At 49.1% G+C, this 20,441-nt stretch overlaps 1 protein-coding gene across 19 annotated transcripts in view; it reads left to right on the top strand.

Annotated features, from left to right (window-relative positions):
* The window catches only part of LOC129865062 (inactive histone-lysine N-methyltransferase 2E-like), a 32,155-nt gene extending 12,893 nt beyond the window's left edge, over positions 1-19,262 (top strand). For 5 of the 19 annotated variants that reach the window (XM_055937510.1, XM_055937507.1, XM_055937509.1 and 2 more), the window contains 20 exons: positions 1,691-1,805; positions 4,464-4,693; positions 4,915-5,069; positions 5,791-5,999; positions 6,232-6,471; positions 6,624-6,754; positions 7,058-7,175; positions 7,352-7,461; positions 9,230-9,497; positions 10,986-11,090; positions 12,810-12,881; positions 13,410-13,583; positions 13,743-14,078; positions 14,242-14,535; positions 14,790-14,958; positions 15,070-15,305; positions 15,392-16,000; positions 16,106-16,463; positions 16,545-16,621; positions 17,029-19,262. In XM_055937510.1, the coding sequence (XP_055793485.1) occupies positions 1,691-1,805; positions 4,464-4,693; positions 4,915-5,069; positions 5,791-5,999; positions 6,232-6,471; positions 6,624-6,754; positions 7,058-7,175; positions 7,352-7,461; positions 9,230-9,497; positions 10,986-11,090; positions 12,810-12,881; positions 13,410-13,583; positions 13,743-14,078; positions 14,242-14,535; positions 14,790-14,958; positions 15,070-15,305; positions 15,392-16,000; positions 16,106-16,463; positions 16,545-16,621; positions 17,029-18,072 (5,050 nt within the window). In that variant the 3' untranslated portion in view covers positions 18,073-19,262. Of the gene's footprint in view, positions 1-1,690; positions 1,806-4,463; positions 4,694-4,914; positions 5,070-5,790; positions 6,000-6,231; positions 6,472-6,623; positions 6,755-7,057; positions 7,176-7,351; positions 7,462-9,229; positions 9,498-10,985; positions 11,091-12,809; positions 12,882-13,409; positions 13,584-13,742; positions 14,079-14,241; positions 14,536-14,789; positions 14,959-15,069; positions 15,306-15,391; positions 16,001-16,105; positions 16,464-16,544; positions 16,622-17,010 lie in introns of all 19 variants that reach the window. The other 14 variants (XM_055937526.1, XM_055937517.1, XM_055937512.1 and 11 more) reach the window with 14 other exon arrangements.
* Positions 19,263-20,441: the final 1,179 nt, after the last annotated feature.

Raw genomic sequence — 20,441 nt, 5'->3', positions numbered from 1 at the left:
TTTGACACAAAGCTCAGGGTGCTTGAGCGACAATACCATATTTAAGGAAGTGCTGTACAGCGAGCATTGAGAGGTCACAGTGTGCAGCACGCGGGGAGACTAGGGGGGAAAGACTGACTCCACCAGGTACTGTACTGCTGCTTTACCCTAGGAGGGACGGGGTGTCTAGAGAGAAGGAGAGGGAGGGTTGGAGCATTGGAGAGGTGTGTGTGTTTGTACTTTAACATGCTGACACGTGGCACGTCCATTCGTTTGAGTAGCCTAGTTTTGCTACCCTACTGTGCTGCTACTGGCTTGTCATGTATTCCAGTTACAGTCTGGAAGTGTTTCTGCGGGGCAGTGTGTGTTTGTGTGGGTTTCACATTTTCTCTTTTATTATTCAGGGTTTGTGTGTCAACTGTTCCTTGTACTCGATGTCCAAATATGCTACATAGCCTGTTTGAGCCATATAGCCATAGCATCCCCTCAGGGATTCTACTACACCATCAGATCACACATACATTTTGTAATACGGTACCTTTTGAAGCTGTCCAGTTTGTTTAGTGGGCTTTTCTCTTGTACTCTGCATTGTTAGCCAAACTTCTTGGCGGGGCAGTTGGCCTCTTGTCAAGGTTTAATTTTGCTTCTGAAATGTGTGTGAATGTGCAAAGCCAGCCTTGGATACACCTAGGGGCATCTTTATCCTCTCCTTCACTCTCCCTCTCTTTGACCTTGAAGCAGTTGTCTGGACTATCCTGCATGAGAAGGGGAAGATTTGGAGTTTCTTCCTCATGACTGACCAACAGGCTGTTTTGTATGTAGGAGTTGCAGTATTAGTTGTTGGAACATCAGCTAGCCTTCTGATTTGTCATGACACCAACCTGGAGTCTCAACTGCCTGGGCTGTCACTGGTCTTTATTTTCTTCTCTCCTGACAGTGCCACTCCTCCCATCTCTCCTTCCCTCCTTCATCTGCTCTCTTGTCCATTTGCCAATTCCACTTCCCTTGTTTTTGAACCCCTCGCCCCTCCTTCAATGCCAGTGAGAAATAGCCTATTTAACCATACTCACATGTTCAACAGGCTTTCTGTGCCACTGTAATGTCATAGAATAAAAGTGGATTTACCGGTTTGATAAATGAGCTCACGGAAGTGAATGCCTGTTATTGTGTCAATGTTGTGTGTTAGCCTCCAGTAGTGTGTGTCCTCCAGAAATGGGACTCGGGTTTAAATATTGTGGAGAGATTAGGCCCCCATTTAGTTATTAGCCCTGCTATCAGTTCTTTCCAGTTAGCTGAGGTGGTATGAAGGGGGCAGGCCACACACACATATGCCACTTCCACTCTGTCACTACCACTGTCAGCTCCCCTAAAGCCCTCCCAAATAAACACTCCTCATTAAGCCAGTGGAAGAGGAGAATCAATGAAGCACAACAATACACTCACTGCTTATGAGGAGGTTCTCTCTGCTCTCTCCTATTCTACCCTTTTTCTCACTCTACCTGTCCTTTAACGCTACTCTCATCTCCCTCCTGTTTCTCTCCCTCTCATGTCTAGCTTTCATTTTTTTTCTCTCTGCTTTCTCTCTCTTACTGTTGTAAACGGAATCCCCCTTACTGTTTCTGCACCTCTTGTATTTACAACACACTGATCTCTTTTCTCTGTTACGTTGGGAATGGATCCCCCTCCTAACCGTTTCTCTCTCTCTGTCCAGCAGACCAGAATCGGTAGAGGCCAGCCCTGTTGTGGTGGAGAAGTCCAGCTACCCGCACCAGATCTACAGCATTAGCTCTCACCACTCCCACAGTTACATTGGGCTGCCCTACGCCGTGAGTACACTCCACTTCAACACTACACTGCAGTACAGGACACTGACACTACCGTACACTGACACTACAGTAATACAGTACACTGACACTACCGTACACTATAATACAATACCATACAGTACACTATAATACAATGCCATACAGTACACTACCGTACAATACCATACAGTACACTGACACTACCGTACACTATAATACAATACCATACAGTACACTATAATACAATGCCATACAGTACACTACCGTACAATACCATACAGTACACTGACACTACCTTACAGCGTAATACTGTACACTGACACTACCGTACAGTATAATACTGTACACTGACACTACCGTACAGTATAATACTGTACACCGACACTACCGTACACTATAATACTGTACACTACAGTATAATATAATACCATACACTATAATACTGTACACTGACACTACCGTACACTATAATACTGTACACTGACACTACCGTACACTATAATACTGTACACTACAGTATAATATAATACCATACACTATAATACAGGACACTGACACTACCGCACACTGCACTAAAATGGAATACACACACTACTGTACACTATAATACAGTACACTAATACAGTTCACAGAAACTACCGTACTCTATAATACAGTTCACTGACACTACCGTACTCTATAATACAGGATACTGACACTACCGTACTCTATAATACAGGATACTGACACTACCGTACTCTATAGTACAGGACACTGACACTACCGTACTCTATAATACAGGATACTGACACTACCGTACTCTATAATACAGGATACTGACACTACCGTACTCTATAATACAGGATACTGACACTACCGTACTCTATAATACAGTTCACTGACACTACCGTACACTGTAATACAGGACACTGACACTACCGTACTCTATAATACAGGATACTGACACTACCGTACTCTATAATACAGGACACTGACACTACCGTACACTAATACAGGATACTGACACTGCCGTACACTGTAATACAGGACACTGACACTACCGTACACTATAATACAGGACGCTGACACTACCGTACACTATAATACAGGATGCTGACACTACCGTACACTATAATACAGGATACTGACACTACCGTACACTATAATACAGGACACTGACACTACCGTACTCTATAATACAGGACACTGACACTGCCGTACTCTATAATACAGGATACTGACACTACCGTACACTATAATACAGGATACTGACACTACCGTACTCTATAATACAGGACACTGACACTACCGTACTCTATAATACAGGACACTGACACTACCGTACTCTATAATACAGGACACTGACACTGCCGTACTCTATAATACAGGACACTGACACTACCGTACTCTATAATACAGGATACTGACACTACCGTACTCTATAATACAGGATACTGACACTACCGTACTCTATAATACAGGATACTGACACTACCGTACTCTATAATACAGTTCACTGACACTACCGTACTCTATAATACAGGACACTGACACTACCGTACTCTATAATACAGGATACTGACACTACCGTACACTATAATACAGGACGCTGACACTACCGTACTTTATAATACAGGACACTGACACTGCCGTACTCTATAATACAGGATACTGACACTACCGTACACTATAATACAGGACGCTGACACTACCGTACACTATAATACAGGATGCTGACACTACCGTACACTATAATACAGGACGCTGACACTACCGTACACTATAATACAGGACGCTGACACTACCGTACACTATAATACAGGATGCTGACACTACCGTACACTATAATACAGGATACTGACACTACCGTACACTATAATACAGGACGCTGACACTACCGTACACTATAATACAGTTCACTGACACTACCGTACACTGTAATACAGGACACTAACACTACCGTACACTATAATACAGGACACTGACACTACCGTACACTGTAATACAGGACGCTGACACTACCGTACACTATAATACAGTTCACTGACACTACCGTACACTATAATACAGGACGCTGACACTACCTTACACTATAATACAGGACGCTGACACTACCGTACACTATAATACAGGACGCTGACACTACCGTACACTATAATACAGGACGCTGACACTACCGTACACTATAATACAGGACGCTGACACTACCGTACACTATAATACAGGACGCTGACTATACCGTACACTGTAATACAGGACACTGACACTACCGTACACTGTAATACAGGACACTGACACTACCGTACACTGTAATACAGGACACTGACACTACCGTACACTGTAATACAGGACACTGACACTACCGTTCACTATAATACTCCATGCAGGCTAGTTCACTCACCTGGGGGAGGAGACTATCTATATGGGTTAGGGTCAATCACAATGCAGTCTTAGCTTAGTGAATAACGAAAAGGAAATTCCAATTCAAGACAATTGAACAATTCATATAAGAAATAACTGGCCGTTTGCAGTTGTTGAATTAGAATTTCAATGTTTGACATGCTATTGTTGTATGTGTCAACCTGAAGAAGTCACAGTGATGCCGAAAAGTTGGTGATTTACTGGGAGTTTATATATAGTGTGCAACTTATTTTTGTGGGTTGTATGTGTCACCAACATCTTTTATGTACTCCTCCCCAGGACCACAACTATGGGGCGCGCCCCCCGCCCACTCCCCCGGCCTCCCCTCCCCCCTCCATGCTGATCCGGCCGGGCGAGGGGCTGTTTGTGCCGGGGGGCCTGCAGGACGAGGCTTCCAGGGGCACCACACTCAGCACCTCGGAGGATGGCAGCTACGGGGCCGACATCACCCGCTGCATCTGTGGCTTCACCCACGACGACGGCTACATGATCTGCTGCGACAAGTGCAGGTAGGATCTGGGATAGACCCTCTTCTTTATCAGGTCACAGTGATTTAGACCAGAGACCATACTGTCCTAGCAGTGATTTATGAACATTCTAGCCTTCAAACGGTGTCCATGTCTCATCTCAACTTTTCTTTGGGATTAGTGGCCCCTGTCTAGATCCCCTGTTGCATTGTGAATGGCTGCTGTTACTGACTCTCTGCCCTCTCCTCTCTCTCCTCTCGCAGTGTGTGGCAGCACATAGACTGCATGGGGATCGACAGGCAGCACATTCCTGAGACGTACCTGTGTGAGCGCTGCCAGCCGCGCATCCTGGACAGAGACCGTGCCATCGTGCTGCAGACCCGCAAGAGGGAGAACATGTCCGGTGAGTGGAGAGATGGTGAGATATATACCTACCTTTTCCAGTCCCTCCCAGTGCGCTGCAGTAAACAGTTCTCAGATCAGATGGCAGTGTGATAAAGGCTGTGCATGTCAGGCTGCTCTGCTCACTACTGCAGCCTCTTCCTCCTGTGGGTCTGGAGAGACCCAGGCCACATTTTATTTGTCACATGCGCCGAATACAACAGGTGTCGACCTTAATGTGAAATGCTTACTTACAAGCCCTTAACCAACACTGCAGTTCAAGAAAGAGTTAAGAAAATATTTACTAAATAAGGTAAAAAAAGTAATAAAAGTAACACAAAAGAACACTAACGAGGCTATATACAGGGGGTGCCGTGTCAATGTGCAGGGGTACAGGTTAGTCAAGGTAATTTGTACATGTTTTTTACCCTAGCACTACACAGCTGATTCAAATCATCAGAGCTTGATGCTGAGTTGGTTATTTGAATCAGCTGTGTAGTGCTAGAGCAAGAACCAAAATGTGCACCCAGGGGGCCCCAGGACCACATCTCTGATTCAGCTGCACTCTGACACCTGCTGGTCACATTGAGTAATACAACAATGCAGACATTTAGAATGGCAGACTGCTATGGAAAATCTTGTTTTTACCTTTCAGAAATAATTTGTCTAAATAAGTTAGAACCAGGAAAACTTTGCTTTGGTTGGACCCTGCTGTACGAGATGCGCAAATAAACCTTTATTACCAATGCTTTATTAAGGCATACCGGTATGTATCTCTGCAGACGGGGACACCAGTGCCACAGAGAGTGGGGACGAGGTACCACTAGAGTTGTACACGGCCTTCCAGCACACGCCCACCAGCATCACACTCACCACCGGCCGCCTGGCGTGCAACAAGCAGGCCGACAAGAAACGCAAGAGGAGCGGAGACAAGGAGCCTGTCGCCACCTCGGCCCGAGCCAAGAAGGTCTGTGTTCAAACTCCCATTCAATCCTGTTGACACTCAATAGTTTCTTATCTTGACCCCAACTGTACCTCTGAGGTTTACATGTATTTGGAGCAACTCACCCCAAAATGAGTTGGCATGTTTATTTGAACAGCAATCTGTCAATTTGTTATGCACTCTGTAACGTCTCTTAAACGGGTGGTAAACCTTGTTGTTTTATGCTGTCTGCTTACTGGAGTCTGTTGTCTAACAGGCGTTCCGTGAGGGCTCCAGGAAGTCCTCCAGAGTGAAGGGTGGAGCTCCTGAAATGGAGCCCGGGGAGCACCCGTCTCTGTGGGAGAACAAGATGAAGGCTTGGATGGAGGCCTACGAGGATGCCGGCAGCAACCAGTACAGCGAGGACGTCCAGATCCTGCTCCGCGTCAAGGAGGCCGGCGACGGCAAGACCCTGGCCTACAACACACACACAGCCACCTTCAAACCGCCCGTGGAGGTAGCTGGAACCGACACAGTGACTTACAAACATGTGTCCTCAAATTGCCTAAGCAGGCAGCATGCACACAGTTTGTACACACACATTACCTCTGAAAATATCAGTGTCAGCCAGCCTCTTTCCTCATGTCCTGTTGTCTCTCCCCTCTCCAGAGCCAGGTTCAGAAGAACAAGAAGATCCTGAAAGCAGTGAGGGACTTGGCTCCAGAGTCCCTCATCATAGAGTACAGGGGCAAGTTCATGCTGCGACAGCAGTTTGAGGCCAACGGATGCTTCTTCAAGAGGTGAGGTCCCGTCCTGTGGAAACCTGAGCTCAAGTAGAATCCTCAGCTCAAATTTAAAAGTGGAATTCTACTCCTTTCCATAGTTGTATGTCTGAGACATTTGAGAGGTAGTGTGAGAGATCGATAGAAGGGGTGTGTTTGTTGTGGTTCTTCCTTGGCAGTGGAGTCCCTCACGTTCTTTTTCAGCTCCTGTTGCGCTCCTGGCTATCTTCCCCTGGTCACCATATGGACATCCCCAATCTGTTACTATGTCTGTCTGCCCAGCACTGCATTTCATTCATCTTTCTTTCTTCCCCCCCCCAGGCCGTACCCCTTTGTGTTGTTCTACTCAAAGTTTGACGGGCTGGAGATGTGTGTGGACGCCCGCAGCTTTGGCAACGAGGCCCGCTTCATCCGACGCTCCTGCACCCCCAACTCTGAGGTGAGTGGCCAATCGCAGACCACGATACAAAACCTACGGCTCTAAACCCTGACCACACCCCCCAGAGCCACTAACTTCAACTTAATGTAACCTCATGAGTTTCAATTTGTGCCGCTCTCTCCCCTTTTCTCCACCTCTCTCTTCTCTCTCTGTCTCGTGTCTCATGTCTCTCACAGGTGCGTCATGTCATAGAGGATGGTATGCTCCATTTGTACATTTACTCTTTGAGGTCCATCAGCAAAGGCACCGAGATCACCATAGGCTTCGACTATGACTATGGCTGCTGGTAAGCAGGGTGGAATTGATCACCTAGTACCGCACATACACACACACACACACACATATATTAGAGGTCGACCGATTTAATCGGCATGGCTGATTTTTAATTAGGGCCGATTTTAACGTTATCAATAACAATCGGTAATCACCATTTTTGGATGCCGATTATGGCCAATTACATTGCAATCCACGAGGAGACTGCAATGCAGGCAAGCCAAGGTAAGTTGCTAGCTAGCATTAAACGTATCTTATAAAAACAATCTTAACATAATCAGTAGTTAACTACACATGGTTGATGATATTACTAGTTTAACTAGCTTGTCCTGCGTTGCATATAATCAATGCGGTGCCTGTTAATTTATCATCGGATCACAACCTTCTTCAACTTCGCCAAACGGGGGATGATTTAACAAAAGCACATTCGCGAAAAAAGTAAAATTGTAGCACCAATGTACCTAAACATCAATGCCTTTCTTAAAATCAATACACAAGTATATATTTTTTAACCTGCATATTTAGTTAAAAGAAATTCATGTTAGCAGGCAATATTTACTAGGAAAATTGTGTCACTTCTCTTGTGTTCAGTGGAAGCAGAGTCAGGGTATATGCAGCAGTTTGGGCTGTCTGGCTCGCTGCGAGCTGTGTGAAGACCACTTCTTCCTAACAAAGACTGTAATTAATTTGCCAGAATTGTACATAATTATGACATAACATTGAAGGTTGTGCAATGTAACAGCAATATCTAGACTTAGGGTTGCCACCCGTTCAATAAAATACGTAATGGTTCCGTATTTCACTGAAAGAATAACGTTTTGTTTTCGAAATGGTAGTTTCCGGATTAGACCATATTAATGACCTAAGGCTCGTATTTCTCTGTGTTTATTATATTATAATTAAGTCTATGATTTGATGTTTGATAGAGCAGTCTGACTGAGTGGTGGTGGGCAGCAGCAGGCTTGTAAGCATTCATTCAAACAGCACTTTCCTGCGTATGCCTGCATCTCCTAGCAATGCTTGGGGCACAGCGCTGTTTATGACTTCAAGCCTATCGACTCCCGAGATTAGGCTGGCAATACTATAGTGCCTATAAGAACATCCAATAGTCAAAGGTATATGAAATACAAATGGTATAGAGCGAAATAGTCATAACTACAACCTAAAACTTTTTAACTGGGAATATTTAGGACTCATGTTAAAAGGAACCACCAGCTTTCATATGTTCTCAGCAAGGAACTTGCTTTTTTACATGGTACATATTGCACTTTTACCTTCTTCAACACTGTATTTTTGCATTTGAACCAAATTGTACATGTCTCATTATTTATTTGATTTTAAATAGATTTTATTTATGTATTATATTAAGTTAAAATAGATGTTCATTCAGTATTGTTGTAGTTGTCATTACATATATATACATAAAAATTGACCGGTTTTTATTTATTTATTTATATATATATATATATATATACATATGCAGCAGTTTGGGCCGACTGGCTCGTTGCGAGCAGTGTGATATATATATATATATATATATATATATATATATATATATATATATAGATAGATAGATAGATAGATAGATAGATAGATAGATAGATAGATAGATAGATAGATAGATAGATAGATAGATAGATAGATAGATATATGATATATATATATTACACACACACACACAACAAGACAAGATTGGTCAACCTCAACCATGTTATCTTTCTACCTTTTTTCTTCTCCCTTGTTTCTTCCCCCCTCTCTCTTTCTCTCTCCCCTCTCTGTAGTAAATACAAGGTGGATTGTGCATGTGTGAGGGGGAACCCAGAGTGCCCGGTGCTGAAGTACAACCTGGAGCCCACAGAGAACCTGGAGGCCAGCAGCCGCCGGCGGGGCCGCAAGGATAAGGAGCCCATAATGCAGCGAGGGGACCACCTGGACCTGGGCCAGAATCAGAACATGACCCTGGACTGTGACGGCAGGGCCAAGGGCCTGGGGGCCGACGGCAAGCAGAGGAAGCTATCACCCCTCCGCCTCTCCATCTCCAACAACCAGGTAAGATTTCCCTGGCAAAACAACTCACCTCAATCCATGTCTCCATCACACACCCTGTCCCCATCACACACGCTCCCCCCTGGTCCCCATCACTCTCTCTGTTCAAGATTGCCCCAAAGGAGCCTATAAGTTGTCTTTCCCCTTAAAGACCTTTGTGTTATCATATTTATCTTGTTTTTCATTTAGTTAGCGTCCAATGTCCATGCGTGTAGCCATTTTTAAATGTTTCTGTTATATTTGCCGCATTTCTGTTTTATTTGTGTTATCCATTAATAGACTACTTGTATTCCTCTATCATCCATCTTGGTTCCCCCTCTCCCTGGCCTAAAGCCCACTCCTGCACCCAGCCATCTCTCTCACCATGCCGTGTATCGCTACTCAGAGCTGTCTGGCATCTAGCCCTCTAGTGGCAGATGAGACATGCTATCACGCTGTGTCCTCTCTGCTGCAGGAGCTCCTGAACGCACCACTAGGCATCCCTCTACTCAGTGTTACACACAGAGAGAAAGCCCTCTGTCTCTGGGGTGGTCCCCAACCTTGTGTTCAGTAGTTACCAAACGGAAGAAAACGCTCAGTGAAACTGAGGTACAATCTGAAACTGTCCAGTAAGAAATGTCTGTTTTCCTATTCCATTGCAAAACATTTTGTTGCGTTGTCTAATAACCCCGACCCAGGACATAGGTCTTATTGGCAAGCATGTTGCTTCTGTTGCTTTTTAAGGACTGATCTGAGGGAAGCACACAGAAGCATGGTTTATGGAGACTGGTTAGACTGATGTATGGTCTAGGCCTGATTGGTGTCACACTTTCCCCAGCTAACACACCTGACTCCAATAATAAACTAATCAAACTAATTGCATTCAGTTTAGAATGCAATTAGTTTAAATCAGGTGTGTTTTCTAGGGATGGGGGAATAATGTGACACCAATCAAGCCCCCGAGGACTGGAGTTGCCCAGGCTTGGTCTAGAATGAGGAACGGTGAAGAGAGGGTCTGACGTCCGAGATGAAGTGTGAGGCATCTCTATCGGAACAACACGCACAAACCATGAAATGAACACGCTGAATTTGGAAGCTGTCCACATCTGTCATTTTGAGCAAACAGACCTTTGTGTGACCACAAGAGCCACAACTTGACATATGACAGGGTAGTTGTTGGTTACAGGGTAGTTGTTGGGAGTGGGCTCAAAACAATGTATCACAAAGCACTACAGAAGTGAGCCTGGTCTCTCGCTCTTCTTTGAAATGGGGTACGATTGCGTTTCGCTGTTATTCTGACTGCCTAGGACCGCATACAAGCTCTGAGCAAGTTTGTGCACAGACAAACCCACCACGTCCCCAGTCAGTGCCCCCAAATGTCACTCTCCCCCAGACTATCCCCTCTCTCTCCCCTCCCCACCTACCACCTCACTGCTCTAGACCCTCTAGTCTGTAGCCAGACTGCCTGTGGTTGGTCAGTGCCATGATAAAGCACCTCTCCCCCTCTAACAGGATCCTACAGAGTTAGAGGGTGTAGAAGACCAGCCTGATAACTCCGTTAGCAGTGAAGTAGAGATGGAGTCAGAGGAGACCATTGCAGAGAGAAAGAGGAAGATGGTAAGTTCTGTGAGCCAGGGCTGCAGCGCGCCCTGCTGTGTGCAGCCCATAACCCCCCCCATAGGAAAAAGCTCATCCTTGCTGGTATGGGTCACTGTTTATGTGGTGGTGGTTCCTCCCCCACCTCCCTGCTTCTGCTGCTGTCTCTGCCTCATCCTGTTGCTGTGTAGCCTAGCCTGCGGTGTCCCCCCTGCTCTCTGTCGCTCACTCACTTCCTCTGGCAGAGCCCTCAAACACTGAGGCTCTGTGTTTTGGTCATTATACGTGGGTTATTTTCCTCATTTAAGAGTTAATTTGCTAAACAATCACACATTGCACCATTCCGGGCCCTCCAGAGCCACAGGCCCCCCTACCCCCTCCTCCCCTCTCATTAGCTGAGTAAACAAGAGTCCTAGCCTCATCACACGTAAGTACTGGAACTCTCCCTGTGTGTCTGATTATGACCCTCAAGTACAGAATTGGCCAACTGTTTTGAAATGGCCAATTACTCTCCTCTCCCCTGCTAAAGAGCTCTGGTGACCCAGAGAGATGGGCTCACGCACACGTGGGCACGCTCTCCCTCTTTTCATATATATATACACACACACACACTCTGGAAATTACCCTGCCGTCAGCTCCTTTTCACACGACGAGGCCCAAGGTGTAAAGCGCTGACTCATCGTTCTGGCCAATGGACTGGCACTGGCTCTGCTAAATTATCCCTGAGCGAGAGAGAAGGTGGGGGGGGGGGGGGCTTCTCTGATGCCAGGGCCTTATTGACTCTGGGACATCCAATAGCCTGCCTCCCTCCAAGGGAATCTGCAAGCTGGTCCAGGAGGAGGTACCCCCCTCTACTGTGGAAGAAAGAGCTTCTGGATTCACTGTCGTCCTCTGACGTAACAGTCACCCTCTGGTGTATTTATGGTGTTCAACCCCAACCACGCATTCACAACATTTACATTTTACATTTAAGTAATTTAGCAGACGCTCTTATCCAGAGCGACTTACAAATTGGTGCATTCACCTAATGACATCCAGTGGAACAGCCACTTTACAATACAACAATGCCCTGTCCGCATGGGCTCTTAACACTGGTGATGTCTGTGTGTGTTAGGCATGGTATGTTTCCCACACTCATGTTAAAGATCCGGTTTGGTGCCAGGGATACAGGCGCACGGCATGGAACACACAGTTAACATGTTGGTTGCACTGAGGTCCGGTTTTGGGTGTTGCAGATGGTATGTAGTTGCTTGTCATCAACCTTGGTGAAAGTTGGTGATTGGGTTGGTTGCTATTGTCTTCGTTTTCTTTCCATGTGTCGTGGGTTCAGTATGTGGTTAATGACACTGTGGTGAGGTGGTGAACATGTGGCTGAGTTCCAGTGGTGGTGGGTTGTGTTGAATTCACTGTTCATTCATTCAGCCCAAATCAAGTCTTCCTACTGGATATGCTGGTGTAAGCAGACAAGGTGAAGAAGCCCTGACTGGACATGTGTCTACAGGCATAAGGCAGCCATTCTCCCTATCTGCCCCCCTCTTCTCTCCCCTCCTTCATAACCTTGTAGTGGCCAGGTCACCTCTCCACACCCCCACCTGTCTCAGAGGATCCCTGAGGGTCGGCGACACACTGAAGCCTCTAGAGTGGGGAACCGTGGTGGTGTGTGTATGTTCTATGTGTGTTATTGGGGGGGGCCGGGCCTCTTGTCTTCTAAACCAGGCTGTCTCTCTGTAAACCATTCAGGCCAGCCCAGCGGAGGAGTCCCATCTGCAAGGCGTGGGGGCCTCCAGCTGTCTGGGACTGAGTAAACCGGAGGTAAACTTGACCCACCAACCCCCACCCCCAAAACATGCCTGCCTGCCTGCCCCTCCACCTCATAGGGGACCCCACTGACTGACAAACATACTAACCCCCCCCCCCCCATCTTCTCTCCACTGACCGGCCCTGTGGCAGACCCCAGTGTGTCTCTGCTACTGGGGGTGGTAAAACTTGTCTGGTGGAGGCAGCCATGGTGTTATAAACCACACACCCTGAATGGTTTGGTAAGGGCTAATGTTACGTTCCCACCTCCCAGCACCTCCCAGTTCCAGTTAGTTTGGTCTCTCACATCAACAGGGTTTTTACTTGTTCTATCTCCATAGTTTTTTTCCTCCACTGGAAGGGGAAATGGTGGTCCTTTTTCTCTGTCATTCTGCGCCGCTGCTGTTTTTTTTTTCTCTGCCAGCCAGCCAGCCAGACTGCCTCTTGCCTGTCCTGTGTTGCGATAACGTGTCCCTCCCCCTCTAGGCCCAGGAGACTAGGCCACGTGGACTAAAGCTTACCACTCTGTCCTCTCCTCTACAGACCCGTGAAGAGAGGAAGATGGAGGCCATCCTGCAGGCCTTTGCCCGCATGGAGAAGAGGGAGAAGAGGCGGGAGCAGGCCCTGGAGAAGATCGGCACCAAATCAGAGGGGGGCATCAAGGAGGAGCCCCCTGCCACCCCCGAGGCCGACATGCAGTCTCCTGGTATCATGACGGTAAGTGATAGTTGACTCAACAAGTTCTTTATGCCTGCACTCACCAGGTCGTTAGTATTAAAAGAGGATGTTCTCAATAATCTGAAGGGTTAGCTGAAGGTGACTATAAACCCATCCAAACTATGCTACTGTACTCTATCCTAACCCTGTCTCTCGTAGCCCCTGCTAGAGGTGAAGGAGGAGCCGGGTCTCAACAAGCCCACGCCGGCCAAGCTGCGAGGCAGCAAGCAGAGGAAGAGCTTCTCGCGGAGCCGCACCCACATTGGGCAGCAGCGGCGGCGAGCGCGCACCATCAGCACCTGCTCTGACATACCTCCCGGCTCGCCCGGGGAACTCCTGGACCCCCTGGCCAATGACGGCCCAGACGTAGAGGCCTCCAGGGACCCCGAACCAGAGGCCCTCTCCTCCCATGCCCCCGACACCAGCCCCCCTTACAGTGGCTCCCCGGCCCCTGACAGAAACCGCTCCGGGCAGAAGTACCCCAAAACTAAAAAGGTACCCTAGCCACGGCTCAGTGCTCACCCCTAAACACGACTAGTCACTATTCTATTTAGACTTATAGGAATGTTCTATTCCTTCTAGTGAAATGTCACTCAATACTATAGTCAAATACAGTGTGCTTCTGACTAAAGCTCTCTCTCTCTTTGTCTCGCTACAGCACTTGGTGAGTGAGTGGTGCGTCGACAAGCAGGAGCGATCATTGCGGACCCCAGAGCCGGCCCCAGAGAGGCCCCTGAGGATCAGCAGCGACCCGGAGGTGCTGGCCACCCAGCTCAACGCCCTGCCCGGCATGGGCCCCAGCCTGCACGTCTACAGCACGCCCAAACACTACGTCCGCTTCTCCTCGCCCTTCCTGGCCAACCGCAGCCCCACCACCCCTGGGGTGCCCACCGGACGCCGGCGTTCCCGCGAGCTGCCCGACACGCCGCCCACCTCAGGCTCCTGCAAGAAGGTATGTTGTTCACCACCTCGCAGGGGAATGGAGAGAGTGTTGGCTGTCAGGTATAGCTGCAGGGTAGAAAGACAGACTGACAGTGTTACCGGCAGAGGGACAGACTGACAGTGTTACCGGCAGAGGGACAGTATTATTGTCAGTAACAGAGACTTAGGTTTTCTAAGCTGTAGCTGCCTTTAAGATCAGTGAACGTAATTTGTATTTGTGGTTGACATGTCTAAGTCCTCTCCCTCCCTGTCTTCTCCCCACAGCGCTGGCTGAAGCAGGCTCTTGAGGAGGAGACCACCACCCCTCCACCCAGCAGCGGCCGGCCCACTCTGGTCATGCCCAGCGAGGGCCCTCTCAGCCCCCCTATCAACGGGGACTCTGACAGCCCCCTCCCCTACAATGGCAGCTGCACCTTGCCAGGTGAGGACTCTGGTAAGGAATCAGGAATGTATTTCTCATCACTTAGAAGGAACATAAGTCTTATATGCAAGTGTCTGGTTTTTTGCATGTGAGTAACCCTTCCTCTCTCTGTGTGTCATACAGAGTTGCCCACTCCTCTGAAGAAGCGGCGCCTGGGTCTGTGTCCACTGGACGCCTGCATGTCAGAGAGCTCCACCCCCTACGGCTCTCCCTGCGCCACGCCAACCCGGGCCGACCTATCAGAGACACCGGGTACACCCCTGCTGCTGGCCACGCCACCCCGCGTCACCCGTACGGAGGAGCCGAGCCCCGAGCCTCTACCTAGCACCCCCACACACACACTCAGTGCCCCGCAGGAAGTAAGACACACATTCTCACCTACAAACAGACACACACTCAGAGGGAAGTGAGCAGTGTGTTAATATCTCTGTTCCTGTGTCCACAGAGCGAGTCTTCCCTGGACAGCTCACCAGAGGGCAGTCGCAGACCCAGCCCCGAAGAGGCTGAGCGACCACCTTCGCTGCTCTCCTCCCCCTGTGTAGCGGTCAGGGCTCCCAGTCTGGACGTGTTGCCCCCCCACGACGCCAAGACCAGCGCCCCCGTGAGCCCCCAGCCCCCTACCGCCGAGTCCCAGGACTGTGTGGGAGAGGAGGGGCCAGAGACAGGGGCCGAGGGCAAAGGCGAGGCCCCCTCCTCCTCCACAGACCCAGCCTCTTCCTCCCTCCTCCCCCCCTGGATGAAGAGTCCAGAGAGAGTGGGTCTGTCAGGGCCAGGGGGTCTGTCCTTCTCCCCCATCAACTCTAACCTGAGGGACCTTACCCCCTCACACACCCTGGAGCCCATCTTGGCCTTCAGGCCTGAGGCGGTGGCTGTGGCTGTGGCTGGTGTTGTGACTGTACCAGTAGCCTTGGCAACAGGACCCTTCACAGAGGCTGCAGGGTCTCTCTTTTACCCCTGCCCCGAGGAGGGGGGAACACTGGCCTTCTCTCGTTCACTGAGTGGAGACAGCACTGGAGAGGGAGGGTCAGGACAGAATCCCCCACAGAAGAAAAAGGTGAGTTGCTATATTCTCTATTCAGCCTGCCCATTCAAGCTGTTTTAAGGTTCCTGGACTGATTAAGGTATGTCTGTTTTCGTGTGATGTCATGTGTTTTCCCAGGTGTCTTTGCTGGAGTACAGGAAACGTCAGCGCGAGGCGCGGCGCAGCGGCTCCAAAATGGAATGCGGCTCGCCTGTCTCTACAACACCTACCCTGGTGGAGATGTTCCCTCTGCCCATGGAGACCACCCAAGAGCCTCCACCCCTGGCTCCAGCCCAAGCTCCAGTGGCCCCTGCTGCAGTGGCCCCCACCCCGCCTGAGTCAAATACCCCCCAGCCCAGCGAGGACACAGAGCCCCCTGTTGAGGGGGAGAGAGAGGGGGGAGAGGGACAGTGGACCTCGTCCACCTCGGTGGAGCAGGCAAGAGAGCGTGGCTACCACAGAGCCCTGTCGCTTAGTGACCACAGCAAAGACAAAGGTACACACACACACACACACCACTTGGACCTAACTTCTTTACTGATGATAGTTTAATTGTAATAATGTGTGCTTGTTACAGAAGGAGAGACCGAGGGCAGTGAGGCCCCAGTCAGAGATTGTTCATCTCCTAGCCTGCAGAGGACCCCAACCCACACGGTAAGAAACAGTCTGCTTTCTGGCTCCAACAGTATGTGAAGTACATGCTGCTGCCAAACACAGCCATCACACAGCCTATAGTGTAGGCCAGGGGTTGGCAACAGGCGGCCCATTAGCCAAAACCATCAAAGTTTTGATATTAGTTTTCGGTCTGTACAATTCAGGAAATCTGTTCAAGTATTCCCACAAAAAAATAAGACGTGATGGTGTCTCAATGTAATCAAGGTATGACATGATTTGTTATTTTCAAATACAATCTCTTTTTGTAGTCAGTTTGCAGTGTGCCCCCCGACCATTCGTTCCAACAAAGATCCTCCCACGGCTGAATGTAGTTGCCTACCCCTAATGTAGGCTGTTATTGTTCATGACTTACCCGTTCCCTCGCTCAGTCTCTCTCTCCTCCCTAGCCGTGTTCTCCTGGCCCCAGCAGCCCGTCCCAGCCTAGCAGTCGCCCAGTAAAGGAGGAGGAGAGTGACAGCCGCCCTCGGACCCCCTCCCAGGCCGCCCCACAGCAGCCCAGCAAGCCTGCCGTACCCAAGACAGCCCCCCTGACCCCCACCAAGCTGCACCCTGCTGCCCCCTACCCTGCCCCCTCACTTCTCCACTCCCCCAACCCCCAGGCTCAGGGCTCCCCTTACCGCAGCCAGAGGGCCTTCCTCTTTGCTCCTCCTCAGTCCCAGCCACAGGCTCAACCAGGGCTGTCCCCCTTCTCCCAGTACAGCCCACAGTCCGCTCCGCCTCCCCCTCCTCCACCAGCACCTCCAGCCTCAGCAGCCTACTTCCCCAGCCAGTCAGCCTCCGCCGTGGGATCCTTCCCTGGGTTCAAGCCTTCCGTGACGTCCCCATTCCCCCCTGGAGCCCAGCCCCTCCTGCAGACTCTTCCTCACCACGCCCTGCACTACCAGAGCTCTACCACTCCCCCTCCTCCCCCCCCTCCCCCACCACAACATCCTGGGCCCGGCCCGGCCCTGCTGCACGTTAACCTGCAGCCTCCTCCTGTCCAGCAGCACCAGCTCCTCCTGACCACAGCCCCCCAGTCCTCCCTCCCTCCTCCTCCGCCCCCTCCCCCACAGGGCCAGACCCACCAGCTGCAGCAGCCCAGTGCCAGCACCCTCCTGTCACTCAACCAGGGCCTGCCTCTTCCTCCACCCCCACCCCCCCCTCCTGCCTCCTCTACCGGGGTCCCCATGCAAGTGCAGGCCCCTCACCACTTTCAGAACTTGGGGGGCTTTCCAACCTCGCTGATGCACACCGGCGGCACCACTAACCCCTCAGTGCCCCTCTCCACCTACCCCCCGTCCCACCAGCAGACTGGACTGCCCCCCCCTCCTCCCCCTCCCCAGCAGCATACTCAGCCGGCCCAGGCCGTGCCCACCGCCACTCAGATGCCCAGCGGGACACGTGGGGCCCCCTTTCACAACGCTGGGTACCTGGGCACGGGGTGGCACTGACCGCCTCCATGCAGGCCTCCCCCTTGGCCCCGCCAGCCCCTGTGAACTCACTCTGAGAGGAGCTTGACGACAGACCGCGGAACACAACAAGCAACAAAAGCTGTAAATATTTTCTATGTACCTGAACACATGGCCAATGGAAAAACAGGAGAAGGTGGGATAAAGGGGTGCTTTTTAAAGGACAAACTGAAAACGAGGACTGTGAAACAATCTTATTAAGAGACTTTGTGTCTGAAATGAAGATGGACGATTCCCCCGGTGCTCATCCCACTCTTTCTCTCTCTGACGTCCCTCCCTCCGTTTTCTTTCTCTTCCCTCCTGTGGCGGAGAGAGTGCCTATCCGTCTGTCCGTCTCTGTCTGTTCTGGACTTCTATTGTACGGTCCCGCACTTTCTGTATCAATGTACATTCCAGCCTCCACCCCCCTTTGTCAGTTAGTCTGCCTTTCACTTCTTCTTCTCTTTGTCTATTGTCTGCTCTTCTACACCGTTTATTTGTTTTATCTAGTGGCTCATTATAGCAAACAGAAAGCTTTTTGTAAAAATAAAAAAATACAGAGTTATTTTTATTCCTCTGTGTAACAAATATCTGTGCACCGCTGCAGTGATTCAGAAAATGCTGTTCTGGGAGCCCGCTTCAATGCCCCAGGAGGCTGCACTCGTGTGTGTGTGTGTGTGTGTGTGTGGAGGTGTATGGACTGTATGTGTGTGTCTGTCCTGTGTGTCAGTGGGAGAAAGGGAAGTGATAGAAGGTAAGAGTGATAGCGTGAAACGAGTGCAGTAGTCTTCTGAGGTAGCCAGAGTGAGGTCTCACCCGTAGGTAGGACGTTAGCGGTTTATTTTTGAATATCAATGGTTATTTGTAGAAATTGTAATTTAATGTATAGGTGGTTACTCCAGCTTTCTCCGGAAACAGGTTGTATATATTTGCTTCTTTTCTTTCCTATGCTTGTACAATTGGCTCCCATCCCATGTTGGAATCTGGTTGTAAATACGAGCGCTCTTCTTGGCAAAGATGAATGTTTCTGTGACCGTAGCACTTTTTCTTTAGTTCTTCCTCTCTGGACTATTCAGTGTAGTCTTTATTATTTGTGTGTATGTTTGTGCAGAGGAGAGAGACTCAAACACTGCACTGGTTGGCTATTTTCATGGTTCATTATAATAAATCACTGTAATGACAGTTTTATACCACTGGTGGTGCTGTGTCTGTCTGTATGTTCTGTCTGTCTGGGACAAGGATGGCTGATATGTTGGCATCACTTTCAAACGGTTTGACGGATGCCTCCTACCTGACGTGGTCCTTGTTATCTGGGATCCTTGGGACGTCCCTACTCCGTTGAAGTTACCGTTGAAAATGGTCACGGAACGGGTTAGGTAAGGATTATGGTTAAGTTTAGGGTAGGGATGTCCCAAGGAACCCCGGATAGCACTAACCTACCTGACAGGCCACCAGCAAGCTGCCTGTCGCCTTTCTAATAAAACTCCTGTGAAAAGTCGTGGTTGGATGCAGTCGGACAACTTCACCATATCATGGAACCATAGAGACCTGAACCATCTTCAGCATGTCCCCTGAGAATTCCTTTACAGAGTGGATTACCTTTCAGGTTTAAGGAATGTGTACCATCATGCCAGCAACAGATATGCCCATTAATGAATATTTCTTTAGTGATTGCCTCCCATCTTATCACAACAGATTGTAGACAGTTCCATCACGAGAACAACACTAACTGCATCTAATGAGCGCCTGCCTCTCTTCCTGACAGGGGTGCATGTTGGTTAGTGGTAGTTTATCACTGGTAAGCAGATGTTGCGACACCTCCTCTTTGATCTGGGATGCTGTGTGCATATCAATGCGGACACTCCGGTCTTGATGAACATCAATGATTAAGCAGGCTCCTCATGGTTACAAGTGCTCTCCTTTCCCCGTTATGCATGACTAACAGGCACAAATGAGCTTCACAACAACACACCACTCCTGGTTTTGGAGTGTCTTTCTCCCATGTTCACAAGTGGAGAGAATCCACAGTTCAGGGACATGTGGTCTAGAGAGATGTGTTTCAAATCAAAGTTTATTTGTCACGTGTGCCTAATACAACAGGTGTACACCTTTCAGTGAAAGGCTTACTTACAGGCTCTAACCAACAGTGTAAAAAAGGTATTAGGTGAACAATAGGTAAGTAAAGAAATAAAAACAGCAGAGAAAAATAACAGTAGTGAGGCTATATACAGGCACCAGTTAGTCAGGCTGATTGAGGTAGTATGTACATGTAGATATGGTTAAAGTGACTATGCATATATGAAGAACAGAGAGTAGAAGTAGCGGTGGGTAGCGGGACACAATGCAGATAGCCTGGTTAGCCAATGTGCGAG

Source organism: Salvelinus fontinalis, chromosome 11, assembly GCF_029448725.1.
Source record: "Salvelinus fontinalis isolate EN_2023a chromosome 11, ASM2944872v1, whole genome shotgun sequence".
Lineage (NCBI taxonomy): Eukaryota > Metazoa > Chordata > Actinopteri > Salmoniformes > Salmonidae > Salvelinus > Salvelinus fontinalis.
This window is presented reverse-complemented; position numbering and strand designations above follow the sequence as displayed.